The following is a 20046-nucleotide window of genomic DNA, read 5'->3' on the forward strand; positions in this document are numbered from 1 at the left end:
GGCGGAAGAATCAGTTCTATATGCGGCTATATAGAGAAAGAGGCCGTAAGAATATATTTTTTCGAACGATTTCGCAATTTGTTTCGTTAGATTTCTATAGTTTTACTAGAAAGATGAAAAAAAATTAACAACACAACAATCCTCTCTAAAGTAAATGCAACCGCAAAGGTAAATAAAAAAATGTTATCCATAATAAAATTTAGGTATTTCCTTTCTCATTAATAGAGTTGAAATTCATGACTAAATTTGCTCTTTACGATGCATTCACTCTAAAAACTTAGGTTTTGCTTCTGTAGAGCATGGAAATAAATTTGAATCTTAAATTTACCGTGACATCAATGAGAATTAGAATATAGATTCCTGACTGTAATTTGAAATTAACAGAACTCCATGCATTTGACGAATAATTGTTTTTATTGTTATTTAGTATTATTTTCCTTATTAGCACTTGACTTTCAACCACTATAAATCCTAAAGATTAAAATTAGAAAGTTTTAATCCCTACTGCAGATTTCTCCTGGAGACATGAGCAAAACGAGACATCATAGAATTTACTTTTGTGTTTAGAATATGTAGATACATATTTTTGTCACTATTTGCGCAAAACTTCTCCTAGAAATACAAAAGAATTTCTTTGAGGGCATATTGGCAACTTAAACTGAAATCATAACTACGCTGATTCAGACAATATTTAATGAAATTATTTCCACTTGAATTATGACTCAAATATCTTACGTAATCGTAAAAATTTAAGTTTACTAGTAGCTCAACCAACGAAAACCTACTAATGTAGATGAACTCTGTAAAAATAATTATAGCTGCGGTTTACACTTTTATCTATACCAAAATTTTATTTTATTGTATTTTTGTTTATGTGTAAGTGGGCATTCTCACTCCAAAGTCAATCGTCCCGCCAAAATAAATTCGCCAGAGCATTAATGAACCTCGTAAAACCTCTCTGTCATATAAGATGATAGAAAGTTGAACTTGAGTAGATTCCTGTATACTTGATTAATGACTCCTGTCTTTTTTTATCTGGGTAAAATATGTTTAGACTGGGATATTCCTTGGCGAAATGGCTTATAATTTTCTTTTCTGATTCAGCATGCGCTTAACTCGTGTATTTTCCCAATAAATGTGCTACGGGGTCAAGGCAGTCACATGTTGAAACGGGAAAAAAATCGCATCAATGAATTTTCATGCATCCATTGTATCAGTACGGTTTTATTTTCCTGGTGTACTTTGATCCACAAATTGCGTAAACTGAAGAGCTTTCCTAAAAGACACATACACCACTACTTAAGAGATCTATAGGAATACTTGGTAGTAAAGCGTTTTAGGAACAAATTATAATCATTCAGTCCATTGGTTCACTAAAGTGATTTCTTAGGCACGAAGTAATTAAGAGTAGACAAAAGAAAAATACTCCGCATCCCTCTCTATAACTTCTCTCCTGTACTGCCTAAGAACGATTTTCTTAGCATTGTTTTACGGTTGTTTATATTTTTAAGAGATGGGAACTTTATCGACAGAGTTGGTAACTTCATCACTTTTTATTCCCTCAAAATCCTGAAGAAATGAATACTTTTCGGTATCGTGTTAGTAAAAAAATAATTTATACGTATTTTTACGTGGTATGTAAAAATTAATCAGCCTATTTGAAAAGATTATTTATTGCATAACATCCTGGTTATCACTCAAAGTTCTAGTGAATAATGGTCTCACACAAGTCTTCAAAAAAAGGCTCTTAATCAATAAAAATGGACACGTAAATTCTATATAGAAGCTTCAGTCTCAATATATACTACGGAAAATGCATTTATACTTTCGAATAGATTGGTCCAACGTAACGGAAAAATGTATCGATACAAACCACTCCGATCATAAAACATAAATGACAGTAGGTTTAGGTGTTTTCTCAAGTAAAATTTCAAAATTATCGGAAAAATTCGGACAAAGACTGCAATCGATTTGGAAATAAAGTAAAATACATGTAATGTAACTGGTGGTCATTTTCAAGGGATATTAAATTTAGCTCAGATAGTAAAATTGGAAAAATAAACCTCCTAAAGTTAATTTGAATAAGAACATCGTATCCGGAGAGCTGAAAAGACGAAAGCTCTTCTCAAATCACATCTTTAGTAAATCCCATTAAGTCTTTAGCTATGAGTAATGATGCATGAATTATTAAAAGCGTGAGTCTTAAAAAAGGCATTTTATAAAAAAAATGGACGCGAATTTTTTAAATCATTTAAAAAAATTTATTTATGACTCAGAAAAGAGTATTTTCGTCTCTTAAATCGAAAGTGTTTGCAACCATTAACAACTGATGGTCACTAATAGAGAGAACCCTTGCATCCACTAGCTAGTCAAGTGTGGTTAAACTTGACATTAAAACATAAGTTTATCCTATTTGTGTTTAAGATTCATCCAATAGAAGGCTAAATATGGTTAACTTAAGGGTGGATGACGATATTTGGTGGAACTGTGTAACCTGGAGGATAATCATAGATGCACTATTATTGCATGTTCCACGAATGTATTTTAAGTCAGACCCTGGTTACGACACTGTATACTATGTCATTCTCATAGGTGAATGAGGAGGAGATAGTGTACAGTGAGAGTTGCATACTGCATAGTGACGAAACTTGGGTCAGACGGATAAAAATATCTGTGGAACATACAATCAGTGGCGTAACTATAACTATGGGGTGATGAGGGGATAGATCCCCCACAGAGCCTCAGAGAAATTAAAAAAATGTTTAAAACTATTGTCTAGTTTTGACATATAATAACTGCATCTGCTCAAAGTTAAACTTTTAGGGCCAAAATGATATAAAAAATTTAATTCCAGGCATGTCATTTTTCAAAACATTTCCCGGCCATGAGGCCATCCCATCCCCCCTAAAAGTATATTCCTAGTTACGCCACTGCATACAATATTAGTGAATCTGTGATTATTTTCATGCTAAATATGGTGGCCTGAGAGATCCTCATTTAAGGGAATTAGGATAATACAGAAAATGGTGAATATGTATTCATTTCGTGTTGAACTCGTTAAGGGTTTCCAGCAGCTAGGCATCTGAATAGCAGTAAACCACCTAAGCGGGTCTGGAACCCGCGATATTTAGTTTGGCAGGCAAAGACTTAAATCAACCACCACCGAGGCCAGCGCCTAAATGCCTGTAATGTTCATCTGCATCTACATGAACATACTTCCCCGAAAGCTGCCTTAAATGGCGTGTGGCAGGAGGTGTTAGAACACCAGCCGTTTACCTATAAATTGCAAATCCTCAAACAAAATTACGACTAGCATTTATGAAAGTCCTTTATGGTGCGGGGAACAAACGAATTCCCTCATCTATCCGTTCGGCAAAATACATCTCTTAATTTATCGCTTCTGCCGGACCTGGAAACATGAAAGGGCTCAAAGATGATGTTCTCCGTGTCGCTCTCAAGGATATCTATTCTCAATTGTTCAACAAAGGCCTTAAGCTAAGCCTAGCTGCCCCACCCCTAATGTTTTGGTTATTCTCGGAAAGTCACTTCCTTTTCCAGTAATACCAAGGCTTACAGGGGAGCAATATTAATGCATTGCTTTGGAAAGAATCGCTGAGTTCATCAAGAGAGCGTCTCCCACTCATTATCTTCGTGACTGATTCATTCAACAGTGGGACAACATCCGGGATCCCCACGCGGGCGAAAGCAAGTCGAAAAACTAGCGCCCCGAGCACTCTGACCAGTCGACTCCTTCTACGCTGCATTGGTTCCTTGGATTTGTCGCGTTATGCACATAAAATACATGCCCGATGGGATTTATCGCCTTTGCCGCGACCTTTGGAGACTTTTGCCCCGCTGACCAGGCGGCCGTGGTGGCCTCCCCAACCCTCCTCTCCCTCTCAACCTCCCCTCACACCCCTTGGCACCAAACTACCCCCCTCCTGCCCCTCCTATCCTTTCCCCACCCTTCGACGTGCGACCTCTCCATCCCCTTGAGTTTCCATCAACATTTCACAGAGTTACACCGATTCTAGGAAGATTACTGTCTTTACCGGGTTTCCCGCCATTGTTGAGTCTACGGATACATGCCTTAGAGCCAGTTTACACGATATGTTAATATGTATGAGTTAACTCGAACGAGCTAATGTATGGTGTAAACTTTTTCGGCCTTTGGTAGAGTATTCGCTAGTCAAAGTTTCATAAAATGGGTCATTTGCCAATTTCACGTGTAAATATGCGGGAAAAATTTGAGAGAGGAAGTAGTAAGCAATTTAATAAAAGCAAATTTATTGCATCGATAAGGTTTGTCAACTTTTCCCAATATGCTACGCAGAAAAAGTAACAAAACTGAGTATCTTTGCATACATTATTTAATTCAACATGATGAATATTGACCTTAAAACATAAGTGTATTCGCTAGGTGTCAGTTGTACATCGAATAGAAGGTGACCTACGACCTGGTGACCTACTAGATCCTAAATGTAAGTATTGGAATAATACAGAAAAGGGCGAATGTTTCTGATAAACTTAATCAGGGTGTTCAGCAGCTGAGAATATCCCTAGAAAGTTTTCAACTTTCCCAGGTATAAATGTTATTTTTCCACAATAAATACTGATTTTAACTCGTTAGTAATAAGATAATATTTTATGTCTTTTGCTTTAAGAAATATAAATGAGCTTGCTCATGCGGAGGAAAACAAAAATATCAGCATTACAAAACGCAATAATAGTTTGAGACAATATACTATCACCAAACCTTCTTAGATTCAAATAATGCCTTGCTGGTGCCCAGGAACGAGGTGATATTATATACCTGTGCACTGGTAGGTTTAGCAGAAAATGTATTACAAATCGAATAATATTTATCCGATAACTTAGAATTTTCATGATATTTTTAGAAAAAATATAAAGAACACATAATATATCAAGAATACATAATAAATTACATGATACGACGGGAAAACCTAAGATTATACAATGCGTAATGTGTTTAATCCGGATTGTATATTCTAATAACATTCTTTTATTTTTATGCCTGACATTTTTTATGCATACTGGTTCCGGTTCCTAGTTCCGGTTTGATGACATGAATTACCTTAAGCTAGGATTACATTATCAGATTTTGTTCCAGTTTAGGGACAATAATATCAACATTGTTTTTGGATACTCATTTAACATTTATGATTTTTTCGGGAGAAGGATTTCTAAAAGCTGCAATGAATTTGGTGGCAGCCATAATCCTCACTCAAATAGGCTACCGAGAAACATTTATAAATCCCATAAAATTATTTGTACCATTGATTGTTCATCAAAACGAAATTTTTGAAGCACGTGAAAAATTAAGTTCCAAACAAATGCTACATTTTTATTCCTAGGTAACCCTTTAACGTCTCTTTGCCAAGTCTCGGCCATGATAATAACACAATTCAGAAAACTGCAAGTTCATATTAATTCTTATCAAAAACTTAATGTGTTCTCTGAGAATTTCGACGTCCTGAATACGACTCAATACACCGTATTTGGAGAACTCGCAAAAATTTGAAATTAAGGACAATAAAATATAAATACATACTGTAAGAGGTAAGTTCGGAACAAAGAGAAAGGTTCTATCAGAATATCAAGAGAATGTAACAACGCTATCAGAAAATTTGGGATGTTCGGTTAATGGACAACCACTGCAGGACGCTTCATCGTGAAATAAATAAGAGTAAAAGCAGGGGTTGTGCCATCGTAACTAAGAAATCACGGGTTGAAAGATGATACAATTTTTTTGGTTTCACATTCCTTATATGCTTCTGATCACAGAGTGCATATTTACATGTGTTGTTGGTTTAAAATAATATGCAACTTCAACAAACCATTTACCTTGTAGGTACCATTAAACTATATATGAAATTATATGCTATGGCGCAACCTAGGGGAATACCATTTTGAGATAATTACAGCAGCGATTATATTATAATCCACAGAGTTTTTATTTGGTTCTGCTATTATTGACGTACCTGATGATGAGAGGCGTCGCGATAGGTCGTTGGTAGCAAATAAAAACTTCGTAGATTCAAACATACTTGCTGTTATCATTAACGAAAACGCATTCGTGTAGATGGCATCCTATTTGATATTTATACTTTTAGTAGCGGGTCCAGAGAGGGACTAGGGGGACTAAAGCCCCCTAGGGTATCCAATTTACACAGGATGAAACGGTAATTTTGCCAAGTTTTCGAATATATACAGGAAAAAGAGAGAGAGAAAAAATTACCAAATACGTGTTTGTTAAAAAAGTTAATTCTTTGGAAAATTATTTATGAGGCAAGAATATTAATTATGAGATTTATAACGTGTTGGTACAAACCTCGAAAATCTCAAAAATTCGTCACCTCTCGGACCCTGCAGGGAGGTTACCTCCCAGAAACTCACCAAGTTCCCTCACCTCCCCCCTTGCCCCTATCCTGGGCCCGCTACTGTGTACTAAAAATCAAATTTCAAGCACTTTTACTCCTAGTTACTTCTTTAACGCCTCTTTGCTAAGTCTTGGCCGTGTTAACAACGCATTACATCAAACTGCAATTTCATATATTGGCGGAGAATATATTTTGTGCCAAAAATGTGATTGACTCGATGTATGGTATTTGGAGGAGGCGACCAACAGCTTATTTATCAACTTGCAACAGCTTATTAACAGGTCATTTGCGCCCTGAGGGAATGGTAGTTAAGAAGAGTGGAGAGAACCTGGCGTCGGCATTAGCCTGCTATTAACGAAAGGCGCCAAAGGGATTACGGCTTAACGTCCCATCCGACGGACGGAGTGTTGCGCTTGACATGTCCAACACATGGCATTCAAGCAGAGATCGGGCAGTCTGAAAATTCTCTGCCACTACCGGGATTTGAACCCGAGCCCACGGGGTGGGAAGCCAACACTCAAGCCACCGCACCAACCCGATCCCCTTGACTTGATGTTTTAAGGATAATTTTCGAATTTAGAAGGCAGTTGTACATGGAGAACAGCTGCTTCAGTGAAATAAGTTTTCTCACTCTTGTGTAGTGCAGTGCATCCTTCACCGCAGTTCTCCCTTCGCTAGCATCGCTAATGATACAATTAACTTTCCGGACACGAAGATGACAATCTCCATCGGCCAGCTCGTTTCAGCCGGATCTTAAAGCTCAAATTGATCTCGCATCGATGATTCCACGACTTGTCCTTCCTTTAATAGTTCAGGCGACCTCCTTCTTCAACTCAATAGTGTCTGGCTCAAACCAATCCACCGTGAGTTCCCTCTGCTTTCATAATATCGCCGTCTGTGAGCAGTCCGCCCGTAACTACTGTCTACAGACCACTTCAGACGGAAAGGGAGATCCATGAGACACACATTAGATACATTTTATACGTATTCTTTCTCTCCTAATAGCTATAATAAGTGTACTCTCTCTTCCTAATAGATAAAATAGTGTACTCTCTCTTAATTGACTATAATTTAGAGGATGTGTGTAAAACGTTGAAAGACTAAAATAATTATCCCCATCCTCATTCACGTCAAAATAAAGGAAAGTAAAAAATTTATTCATCTAAAGCTTCTGCAAGGGTAAACACAATAATAGCAAAAAAGACTTCCGGATTCCGTAATTATCAAATTTTTACAGTCCGCGCAACATATTTAATTTATTCAGGCATGCAAAGTTGCAAAAAATGAATATTTAATTATTTTTCTGCGCAAATGACCTAAGCTGTCGGTCGCCTCCTTCAAATATCAATTATTTTTCTAAGATAACATGATAAAAGTTTTTGCAAAGGTAAAGTCATCCACCTCCGTGAGGGGGCATTGAGTGACGCAAAAGTATCCTACGATTCTGTTCTTCAAATTATTTCTGGTGATATGATATCCCCCACTGATTCGGAATCTTCACAAATGAATAGATATTTTTTTACTCGAGCCTCTCAAGATGCATCTTCTGCGTACAAGTTAGCACCATCATGATCATAGATCTCAGATAACATATCATAGTGAAAAGAATGAAGAGTGAAAATCGATGAATGACTAAAATATTTATCTTCTTCCTCATTCATAGCGAAAGAAAGGGTAACAAAAAATTATTTATTCAAAGTTCCTTGTGCGTCAAACAATAAATGCCTGATCGCAAATCTTGATTCTAAAAGATTCCTGATCAAAATATTCTACTTTGCAAAAATAAGATGACTGAAATATCAGATATCGCCTGCTATCCGGAATTAGATTCATAAAAGTAATTCGTGAATGGTTATGATGGTGGGGTAGGCGTCTAACATTACTAAAATAGTATTTTCCCGGATAAAAACCGTAAATGAAGATATTATCTACTTCATGAGATTAAAATAATTAAATCAAAACTTCTACTATTGGATAATCTAAATAATTTAATAATATAATTTATTAAGTTAAAACTTATATCGTTAAACGTAAATGTATACACAAAAGTAGATTTTTTCCGAATCTAAATCACCTTACGGGTTGATCGTTGGTTGAATTAAAATAGTTGCGGAATAATCGATAGATATTTCAAAGAGTATGTGATAAACGTGTAACAAAACAACTTTAAATGCATTATTTACTAGCTATTAAGCAGGAAAAATAACATTTGGGAAAGCCATCCGTCCTATCCTCCCTAATCTTAAATTCCATTTAAGCAACTCGATTTGCTTTCATTTTCTCTGCTACTTTCAATAGATTGGGCGGTAACGGATTATAGTTATCGCACAAGTCATTAGTACGTAGCTCAGTCAGACCTAGAGGTAGGATATTACTTGCTTTCTAAATAATTTGTTTAAAACTCATCAAACCTAAATATTTTTGTCTTTCCATAATATTTGTGGTAGCGCTGATAAAATACAGAGGTGAGATAACCATGAATTACTTCCTACACTTCACAACACCAATTTTTCCAGCTGTAAGTTATTTTCATACGTCAGAATATTGGTTTGAGTTAGCCTTCCGCTAACTTCAATTGGCTACTCTTTAAACACTAAGATTATTCATCTGTTTTAAATCCTTCAACACATATTTAATTTATTTCACTATGTACCATAAGGAAGCGTGGTCCTAATGTAAGTCTTACAGTGAATTTCTTCCTTACCTCAACACTTATTTTCTCAGCTATAACGAGAAAATGTAAAAATATAGAGAAAATGAAAATTAAATATTTAATTTATTAATTAAATACTATATTAATTTAATTTATAGTTATTAATAATTTGAAATAGAAAAGAACACATAAGAAGTGCGATTTATCCAAAACATACAAGTGTCTACCTACCTAGGAGATAAATCATATCGGTAAGTTAGAAAAGGGATATATTTTACTAGGTATAAGCATGAGTATTTTGCGTAATGTATTTATTGAAAATAAAAAAAACCTGTAAGTCATAAAAATCAATTCTTAATGAGCCATTCATCAGGATATTTGACGTTGCTCTCCACTACCTTTCGGCTACTCTTCAAATGCATGCATTACTTTAATCTGATGCTAATACATCCTTCCTAATGCGATAGTAATGCGTTCGGCAACAATAAATCCTTCATCAACGTCTTCTGCAGCACCACATTTTGAATACTTCACTTATTGCTGCTATTGTCAATGTACCAATACCATAGGGAAGCGTGTTCCAAATATAAGTCCTAAGACTTAATGAATTGCTTCCTTACCACAACGGTTATGTCCCCTGCTGGAACTAGGCTTCTCTTTAATAATAGGGTGGTTTCCTATTATTTTTTTATTGCCTAAATCGAAAGATTATTACTAATGGAGTACGCTTTTCACGACTTTAGATTTTTAAATGATGATTTCTATTTTTCACGATTAAATGAAAAGTGAATATTTTCAAGCGCGCGAAAACGCGACGGCTAAATATGAATGCTGGGGAAAGCCGGTGACGCGTCATTCTGGTTCCAGCTTCCGCCGTGTGAGGCCACCTTGGTGCGAGGCTATGAGCGCCGATACGATGGAGGCTGCTAGCAGGTAGCAGAGTACGCAGCTATCAGGTAGCGCTTGGCTTAAATACGGATTATTAATTCACCATCAAACGAAGGAAACTTTCCGACTATAGACAATTTTAATAGGTGATTATTAAGAAATATTTCCCTGAGCTCTGTGCCTCATGCATGCATTGGTAATCTCAGACGATGTAAAACTCCTGACTACTATTATAGAATCTTGGTCACTGTGACGTCACGTGGAGCGGCATCGCATGGGCGCAAATCTGGCCTTTTTCAAATGAGGTTAAAATTGACCATTTACATTCGTCTAAACTGGGATTTCTAAAACCAAATAATTTGTATATTATGAATACATTAATGGTGGGTAACGAATCGCAATCTATACTTTTCGTTTTCTTTGATGAAGGAAACTACCCTACATAGGAAATCCCTTTTGAAATGGACAACCAAAGGAATTTAATGCTGCTTAGTAAAAAAGTGCTTCCAGCCTCGTAGAAATATTGAGGGCAAAGACCCCCCGTGGCCTCCTGCTTTAACTCCGTCCATGCAACCGAATTCCACCCGTTGATAACGTTCAACACTAGCAGTATTTTCTTTATCGAGAAAATATTTTGTAGCTGGGAGCCTAATCTCCCGGACCGTTACGCCTGCCACGAAGGAATTAATTATGAAAGTTGGGGCATGTTTGAAAGAAATGTCAGAGGAAGAAGTTGCATCACTTATATTACGCAGGATTTAGTGCATTGGACAATCAGGAGGTCATTAATCACACTCAAATCGAATGGTGTGACACTTCTCAATCACCAATATCGGCCCATGTGATACCATTATCGAGTAGTTTGAATTCGAAACGCCCATTTATTTTTCAATTACTTTTCCTGCCCTGAATTGTGCAATAAAACAGAGATACTACCCATTAGAATTCATAAAAAAATAATCCAATTCTTGAGAAACACCTCTTGTTAGTATTTTTCCAAATTATAGTGGAAAACTCTACAAAAATGTTTTCTCCACCAAAAATAAATAGCTTCAACAAGTTAAATTTATACAAAAAGCCATTTACCTAAATAAAATCTAAACTTAGAGTTACATATGTTTTTACGATCATCAGAGACGAACAAGAATAAAACTTACAAGGAAAAAAGTAGTTCTATCACACACTTATGCATTATTTATTAGGAATATGAAGTAACTTAATATATTTTAACGTTTTCAGGATGTCATGGAAATTGCTTGCAACATTCTTCAACACACTACTTCAAAATCATAACAATGTGGTTACACAAACAAGTTTTTTTTGATGAGATTTAAGGAAAGTGGTACATCATTTCTTATGATTAATTATTCTCTCAGGGAGTTAGAAACACTAAAAAAGATGGGTAAAATTAAGAGAAGTGTGAAGAGAGTGCCACTTAAAACACAGTGAATTTTAGTTTCTACTTATGATTGGAAAGTTATCGAAATGATTGTTATAATAATGATTTGAAATTGATTGAATTCGCAAGTAATAAGGAATCATCTTTCTTAAAAGCCATTCAATCCTCAATATTAAAGGTTTTGAGATCCGCATAACTTTAATCAATGCCACTATATTTGAGGTGGCGGTTTATTGCAAGTTGTCATTAACATGAAATTTATAAATAGCATATTACTTGATATCAATGAAGCCAAGATACGTGGAAAGAGAGATAGGGACAGAAGTTTATTTATTCGCCGGGGAATGGGATATGGGTTTTCCTATGAAAAGAGAGGTACATAATTCAGGTGAAATTTCAGTGGATGTCGGTAAGAAAAAAGCTAAGAAAACCTTCTATCCCATTCTATTAAAGACAGAGAAGCTTTTTAAATATTCCTCAGTAGTACATTAGATGCCAGAAATGAGCAAGAAATAATTCCAGACAACATTGACTGAGTTACTGTAGAGCACTTTGAAACCGACCTTCAAGATGACGCACTCAAGATCATTTGAGATTTGCGTTGGCAGAGTTGTAATCTAGCTTCGTGTTATCGTGCTTAAGTGCGGCGAAACGACGCCGTTAAAAAGGAGGAGAATGGTGAAATCCCCGTTAAACGCCTGGTCATAGCTTTGTAATACGACCTAAGACTCGAAATAGAACATGTCCAGCTGAGACCTTATTATAATTTGGCGCTGAAGGATAGGTTAGAGTTTTCATGCTAGTGTATAAGAAAAATATTCCTTTCGCAGCAGACCTATGTTAGAAATTCACGTTTCTAGGAAAAATTCAAATGTATTTCGGAAGTGCTGAGTTAAAAAAAAAGCCAAAATAACCTACTACTCTTGCATGTTTTGTGAAGATTTCGGTGATTAGAGAATTTGTATAAATACCATAAAACTGTTATCAATGCCCCCTAAAAGGTATTAGACATATTAAATGTTTCAATTGTGGAGTTATGAGACAATCAGAATTAAAATGCCAAAATTGAAATGTGCCAAGGAGCAGAATCGTTAACGAAGCGAACAGAATCAAACTTCAAATAATTAAGTGCAAATGCATAAATGTTAAAACCTGTTAGAAAAATTTATTAGAAATTATATTTACGGGCTATGAGTAGGCAAAAGTTGCCAATTACGTCAAAATAGTATAAAAACTATTTGTACTAATATAAGTACCTACTATTTTTAGGCTTGTTAACCGGGATAATTGTTTATGACCGCGCGAAAGTTTTTTTTATAAACAAAGCAGCGTTAAAGTTACACTTTTACAGGCAGAAAATAAAAATCATCAGCTATATACAAAAGGATAATATCACTTTTAAGAAAAATAAACCCTCTGACAGGTTGTGAGTTTTCTTTGAAATGAAAATGACTAACTAAACGGGTAATAAATGCAGTCTAATATTAAAACTTAGTAGTTCTCTCCGATTAAATTAGGATGATCTTATTTGAAGGCATTCACATAGCGGAAGTAATGATGGAAATATGAATCAACCTAGTGATGACACAGGTTTTTTCTCAATATCGGGGGCACTTAGCAAAGTTAATAAGTGCATGAAAAAAAATCTGCCCACGTTTCCAATGGATTGAGCCGGAGAGGATTTCTCGTGGTATTCTTTTAGTCAATTAAGCTACTTTGGAGGGGATATTTCGATCCTGTACGGATCACCGCGTGATCAGAACTAGATGACTAGGTACGTACAGCAGAAACTTTTCTTTGGTAAGCCTAAAGTATTATAGAAAATTTACATGATCATTACGGACGAATTAAATTAATAAATTCGACGTTACGAGGCGGTAATTTAAAGCAAATAATGTGAAATAATGAAAATACAGTTATTAGTTTAGTGCGATTTATCTCCAGAGCAGTAAAATATCAAGTAAAATTCTCTCTCATTAATTTTACAAATATATTAACATATTGCCGACAGTGAGTGATATAGCTCACAGAGAATGTAGCCAAAAAACGAAAAATAATCAAGAAAATGTGCCAATACCAAATTGTTAGATCCAAAAGAAGCTCGAATCCATAGTAATTTTCTTCGTGAAAGGATAGACCGTGTGAACATATCCATCATGTTAAGACGAAAAGTTTTTGTGGAAAAGTGGAAAAGTTTTGCGAAATTAATGACATATCATTTTCATCGCATTTGGGACATCAAACTAATGAAGGAAGTGGGGTAGTTTTTTTTAGTAAAAATAAGTCTTTATTCATCAATTTCTTTTAAGCATAATAAATGATTATGCAATCTAAATGTATTCTCAAGGCATGGGTTATATACCTATGGAATATAGCATCTTCGTTTTCTAATCAACACTTGCTCAATGTTAAAATGTCATGACAATAAAGTAATACATGGTAAATAGGATTTTCAGAGAATTTATAGAAAATACTAGTAAGATTGGTTGATAGCCTTTTTTTGTCTGTTCCCTGAAACTAAACGTTCCTCGTGACACAACAGCTGGAAACACATGCACTTTCACGGAGAACACACTAGAGGACCTCTTTTGAAATCAGCAATTCAAACAACTCATCTTCAATTCAACAACACTCGCTTTTTCCTGAGACACACCAAAACAACACATAAGCCGTAGAAGCTAAGAGTCGAAAGATATTCGAAAAACAAAAACATGACATTGACCAGAGCTGCGTAGAAAGATCCCCTTCCGTTCAAGGAAATGGCTTAAAATTAGGTGCAGCTGCATCATACAGATTCTGTTTTATGGGCCACTATTACATCGAAATATATTTTACTGTACATTTTTTCATATTTTTTATATTAACATCGATGATAGAACGGTTATATTGTATTCAATGAATCTTAAGCGTTATTAGGAAAATAATATCAATTATTATATGAAATAACTTGCAAGCTTACCCTTAACACAGATATTAAAGAATCACATTAATGGATCACAACTGTCTCGAAACAAAATTTTCGATTAATTTCTCGATAATATTTTTTTCAATAATCCAAAATTCTCTCAAAGAAACAACTTCAAAAACTTTAGAAGCATGCGCAAATAGAATATTTTACCATTTCTCCATGTAGGCAATTATTGATGTTTCATTTCGCTGCTGATAATTTTTAACTAAAACGATTTAAATTGAAAATAATGATAGGTAAAATCCTCCTCTCAAAACCTGAACAAATGGCTTGACAAAGGTTTACGTCTAAGGAGGTCATCACCCAAACTGATGCCTATTTTGAGGATGTCACGAATTTCTACTTTTTGAACGGCTTTAAATGCTTGGAAAAATGCATGCAGAAATTTATAGAGCTTAAATTAGACTATAATGAGAAACGAAAAAAATTGCAATTATAATTTGTTTTTATACGTTTTTCTAAAGCCTTATTGAACGGCCCCTGTAGCACCCTTTAAAACGTTTTGAGATTAGAAAAAGTCACTGAGGCCAAATCTGGTGAATATAGTGAATTATGTAATAATTGAAACTTTCAGTTCCGTAATTTTGGCTATTGCAACTGAACTGGTGTGCAACCGTGCATTATCTTGTTGAAGGAAGAACATTTTCTGCTTCAAATAAGGACGCTTTTCTTGATTTGTACCATCAACCGGTCCAATAACGATGCATAATGCTCTCCTGTTATCGAATTTTCCTTTTTACAAGTAATGGATGCAGGTTATTCCGCACCCATCCCTATATATCGTTGCCATTATACACCCATTTCATTATCTTTGGCTGCTTTGGTGACAGTTCATCCTCAAAATGCCATTGTTTTACCTGTTCTTTCGTCTCTGAAGTGTAGTGATGAATCCATATTTCATCAAAAGTTATTTATAGACGTGAAAAATCGCCAAGTTTGCGACGGAAGAGCGCCAAAAAAGTCTCTGAGTTTACCACACGATTGTGTGTATTCTACACCAAACAAGCAAACGCAGCGGCGATCTTGCCGAGATTTTTTTTCACACCCAAATTTTCCTGTAAAATAAAAGCAATTGCGCATTGCGATATGCCTGTGACCTTACCTATAACGCACACTTTGATTCGCCCATCACATAAAACCGTAGCGAGGATTTTACCAATCACTTCGGAGGTGGACACTTCCCCAATGCAAACGGAATGATTTTCATTTTTTTTAATGTACGGCCTAGTTTAAATTCATCAACCCAATTTTAAATAGTTGCAAACACAAAAATTGATGTGCCATGAACTCTATCCAACACAGCTTTTATTTCCTTCAACGTTAACGCTTTCAAAAACAAGTGTTCGGTCACCACACGAAACTCCCTTTTATACATTTTCACAAACAAGTGAAAGTTGTTCACCGCAATCGGTAAAAACAATGAAATTATGGCATGGATACAGCTGAAACTTTATCAACTGACTAGTCACGAGTGCTTCTTTCTGGTTAACACCAATTTTTGATGCTAAGAGAGCAATTTAATTGGAGAATCTAAGGACTTATTGAACGACCCTCGTACCATGCAAAATCAGCTTCAAATGCTCACTGGTAACACAGCAACCGTGAGTCAAGAGAACATCAGATACGAAGCGACACACTCATAGGGCAATCGAACAGGTGTGTCATCAGATAAGATTGGCAAAGTGTGGCGGCGCCAAACTGTATGAGCTATTTATCATAAAGAAGCTCTTTAAAGCGTCAAGTACACTGGCTTATCTCTCAATTGAAAAGGTTGCGAAACATGCACTCGTATCATCACATAACGTTTTTGCAGTAAACAATAGTAGAAGCTAAAATACGACCATAGTAACATAAAGAATGTACCACCGAACTCAATAAGATAGAATGCTCGTCGTTATGTGCCGAACACGAGGGTAGTTGAAGCCAGGCTGAAAACGTTCGGGTCATCCAAATACGGCCGACTCGCATATATTTAAAATGGGAAAATGCACATAACTAGATGGAAAGGATTGTAATCCATGTAATTTATCTTTCAAGTCCCTATCTCATTAGAGTTATATGAACTGAGAAAAAATTCAAAATTTTTCCATTTCCCAGGCATTTAAATGGAGCTCAATTCTAGAAATTAATAGGAAAAATCTTAAAAATTTCTCCCGTACTTATTTTTTTCCTCTAAACAATGGTCAGTTCTTATCTACGGAAAATTTCACTCAGAAAATTAGATGCTTACCTTAATTACTATAATTTCACTGTATTTTTTATTATTTTAATATTTTCGTAGATAATTTAACGGGTATAATCAATTTTACCAACATTTGTTTAGGCTATCCTAAATTATCCAATCTGAATACCTATGCGTATCCATAATTCCTAATGAATGGTCAGCATCACAAGGGGGTTTATTCATCCTCTTCATTATTCACCCTGATTATATGGAGGACCAATAGCATAAGGGCTTATTGAAAGACGAAGTTTGGTATTTGACGAAGTCTGCACTGGGCTGAAGGGACTCTGTTAAGAATGCACAATTATGTTGGCAAATGTGAAAAATGGGTGAGTTTGGGTGGATATAATTTATACGGCTATTTTACCTTTTATTTCATCTTGTAATCAAGAGGCCGCATACCTTAACTATCCCAATTTTAATTTGTACATGGTTTAATTTACAAGGAAAGAAATTCCTCCTTGAGAAGGCTTCTGCGAGCAAGTGATCTCATGGTTTCCGCGTTTCCACCGCAAAGATTCATGTCTGATGACGACAGTGCAACCGGCAATCCTGCCGGCGTCTTCAGATCAGATGTGGACTTTGATGCAAAATAAATGCGAAAATACACGCGGAGGTGGTCATAGTAGACGACGAAAAAACGACCGCTACTTTGGTCATATTCGCGTATTAGGTTGGAGAAAAATTTTGTCAAGAAATTTTAACCTTGGACGGGTGATACCAGTAGGCTGAACCGAAATTAATAATGATGTTTGGGTTGAAAACGCACCATTTTTAAACTTTAGAAACCTTGATCAAAGCTCTCCGATTGACCGCGAGTTTGCCCTGATGCCGGATGCTATGGGTACATCGCGATCTCTGGCAGACAAAGCATTCGAAGTCATTAATTATGAAGAGCTTCTGGCAACATGTCAAACTCGTGGCCAATCGGAGCACTTGGCTCAAAGTTTCTGTAGATAAAAAACTGCCCGTTTTCGACCTAAATATGATTTGCAATTTTGGTTCCTACAGCATCTGCTATTTACGGTTTGATCCAAGGATTTGATCTTTGAATTTTTATCTTCACATACAAATCTTCCAAAATCGTTGGCGAAACAAAGTATGGTTTCGCTAGTAGTGGGCCCTGTCGTCTTTGATGGCGGCGTGGGTATTTCCCATTTCTACCCTTCAATTCCTATCCCTTCCCTGGAGTAGGATTACTCTCCTATCACGGCGGCGCCTCCATCCTTTTTCCTTCCCATTCCACTGCCCACCCTGGGGGCGCGGGCGTATCAGTTGTATTACTGGTTCCCAGCCCCGGTGCGTTGTAACCTACTATAATCTGTATACCGTAGGGTGGCGCACGGGCCCGCCGACTACCTGAATCGGTTCCATAGTTTCGGACCTTTCCTCCCCCCGGAGGCTCGCGGGCCGACTCAGTTAGCTGGCGGGCTCGTGCGTCACCCTATAGTCTGTATACCGGGGGAGGATGGACAGACCATAAAAACTATGGACCCACTGAAGTAGCCGGTCGCCCCGTGCGCCACCCTACGGTACACAGATTATTAAGGCCGTTTTACACGGGGCACGGAATTGCGTAGGTTAGAGCTGCATTAATCTCTAAAATGACATGGAATTGCGCGAATGCATGAACGAAATTAGAACAGGGGCTATTTTGCCGTCTCGCATCCACGCATTCTCGCATGTGTTCTAGCAATTCACCGCTTTACACGACGCAATTTTGATTGCGCCTTAGCACTTACGACAGATTGCGCAATTCCGTGTACAATGTAAAATTGTCTTAAGGACACCCCTTGGGTTCTCATTCTCTCTGCATCTGCTATCCAGGGTTAAAATTTCGCGATAAAATTATTCTCCAGCCTCAATATACATACCAATTTTTGTATCAAACTCCGCATTTGATCTGAAGGTCCTGGCGGTATTGCCGACGAAACTGTCGTCAAGAAACACGAAACAACGCGGTGGATACCGGAAAATGTGAGAGGTAAGAAATTTGTTGCAGAGGGTAATGGGATGGCTTTTTTCCTTTTTACAGCTCGCTCCCATTGCACGAAAACACAATGCTCGTGCCCGCTACCATGTTTCCGGCCGCCCACTCGCTCCTGACCGCGGAGAACGGCTCCCTCGCCTGGGATATGCACTCGACCACCACCGAAGTCGCAGATCCGATAATAGTGGCTGGCCCACTGCCTCCTCCAGCGCCTACGCGCTCCGTCGACATGGTGTTCAACGAGGGACACCGACTCGCCATCATCGTCTACTCCCTTCTCATGGTCGTCTCCACCATCGGAAACACGGCAGTACTCGTCACTATACTCAGGTAAATATACACACTACACAGCAAGCCACCTAAATAAGCGTGTGGCGGGGGATGTCAGGCCGCTAACCGTTGAATAGAAAAAGTAAATGCTCCAATGAATTTCCGCCTGGAATTCATTTAAGTCCTTCCTGCTTCAGAAATTGACACAAAGTTTTCGAAGTCTATTTTAGTCATTTAAATAGTAGGTATAAAGTAAGTGAGAAGATAGGAGATGATAATATAAATAAAAAAGGCTTTTAAGCTTAAATGTTGCTCACCAAGATCATTAGCGAGCACATACTTTGGCGAATGTGACCAAGGCTCGAAGTCAGCTCTACCGCTATTTAAAGAACTTAATGGAAAGAAAAATTCGAGATTTTTCAGACACTACAAATGAATTGGGCTAAACTTAGGCTCTAAGTTGCCTAAATATCTTTGTAAGACGGATGTTAATCTATTTTGGTTTAAGAAATTTCATGGGACCCAGAAAGAAACATTATATAAGCAAAGGCGGGAAAAGAATGGTATTTTTTAATACGGTGCGGGAATTGATGGGTTCGTTGGAGTGGATAAAAGAAGAAACGCAATGTGGCCTGGAGAAAATCTATTTAAATAAAAGAGGATTTGTGTTTGTCTGTCCGCTATACGTTTCCACACGGCTGCAGGGATTGCTACCAACGTTAGTAGATACGTGCATCTCATACTCCCGTACTCAGTAGTGCTACTTTTGGTTGAGTCCGACGCATTATTTTCGTCGTTTTCTCATTACCATTTGCTACGTCACATCATACAACTTCTGAGATTGGACATCCTGACAGGTAGGCACGCTGCTTGATGCGCTCAAAGGCCAAGTATAACTCAAAAGATTCTAGACTCGCCTATTAATCTTCTCTGTGCAAAACCTTTTGCTGGGGTATGCGTTCACATGACGTTTTTGGTCTACCCATGTACCCACACATAATGAATGATCAATGTTGTGGAGCGGGTTATAAGCTGATACCGTGCGTGGTTTACGGAAATAATTTTTTCTATTGCTTACTGTTCAGCGTCTTGTGCTCACCGTCTTACTGCAATATTGAGTCAACCGTGGAATACCTTAGGGAGGGTTTCAATGAATATGAGGGAATAAGTTTTACGGCCTTGTCAGGTAAATGTAAAATGAGTTGCTCCTTAAGCCGTAACGAGTCACACTTGTCAGTTTTACACCTACCCCG

The 20046-nt window shown here is 37.0% G+C and overlaps 1 protein-coding gene across 2 annotated transcripts in view; it reads left to right on the forward strand.

The window, feature by feature from the left end:
* Positions 1-20046, forward strand: part of LOC124165338 (adipokinetic hormone/corazonin-related peptide receptor variant I-like) — a 60930-nt gene that overhangs the window by 8948 nt on the left and 31936 nt on the right. For both annotated transcript variants that reach the window (XM_046542695.1, XM_046542696.1), the window contains exon 2: positions 18569-18853. In XM_046542695.1, coding sequence (XP_046398651.1) covers positions 18594-18853 — 260 coding nt within the window. In that variant the 5' untranslated portion in view covers positions 18569-18593. The remainder of the gene's footprint in view (positions 1-18568; positions 18854-20046) is intronic.

Source organism: Ischnura elegans, chromosome 9 (assembly GCF_921293095.1).
Source record: "Ischnura elegans chromosome 9, ioIscEleg1.1, whole genome shotgun sequence".
Classification (NCBI taxonomy): Eukaryota; Metazoa; Arthropoda; class Insecta; order Odonata; family Coenagrionidae; genus Ischnura; species Ischnura elegans.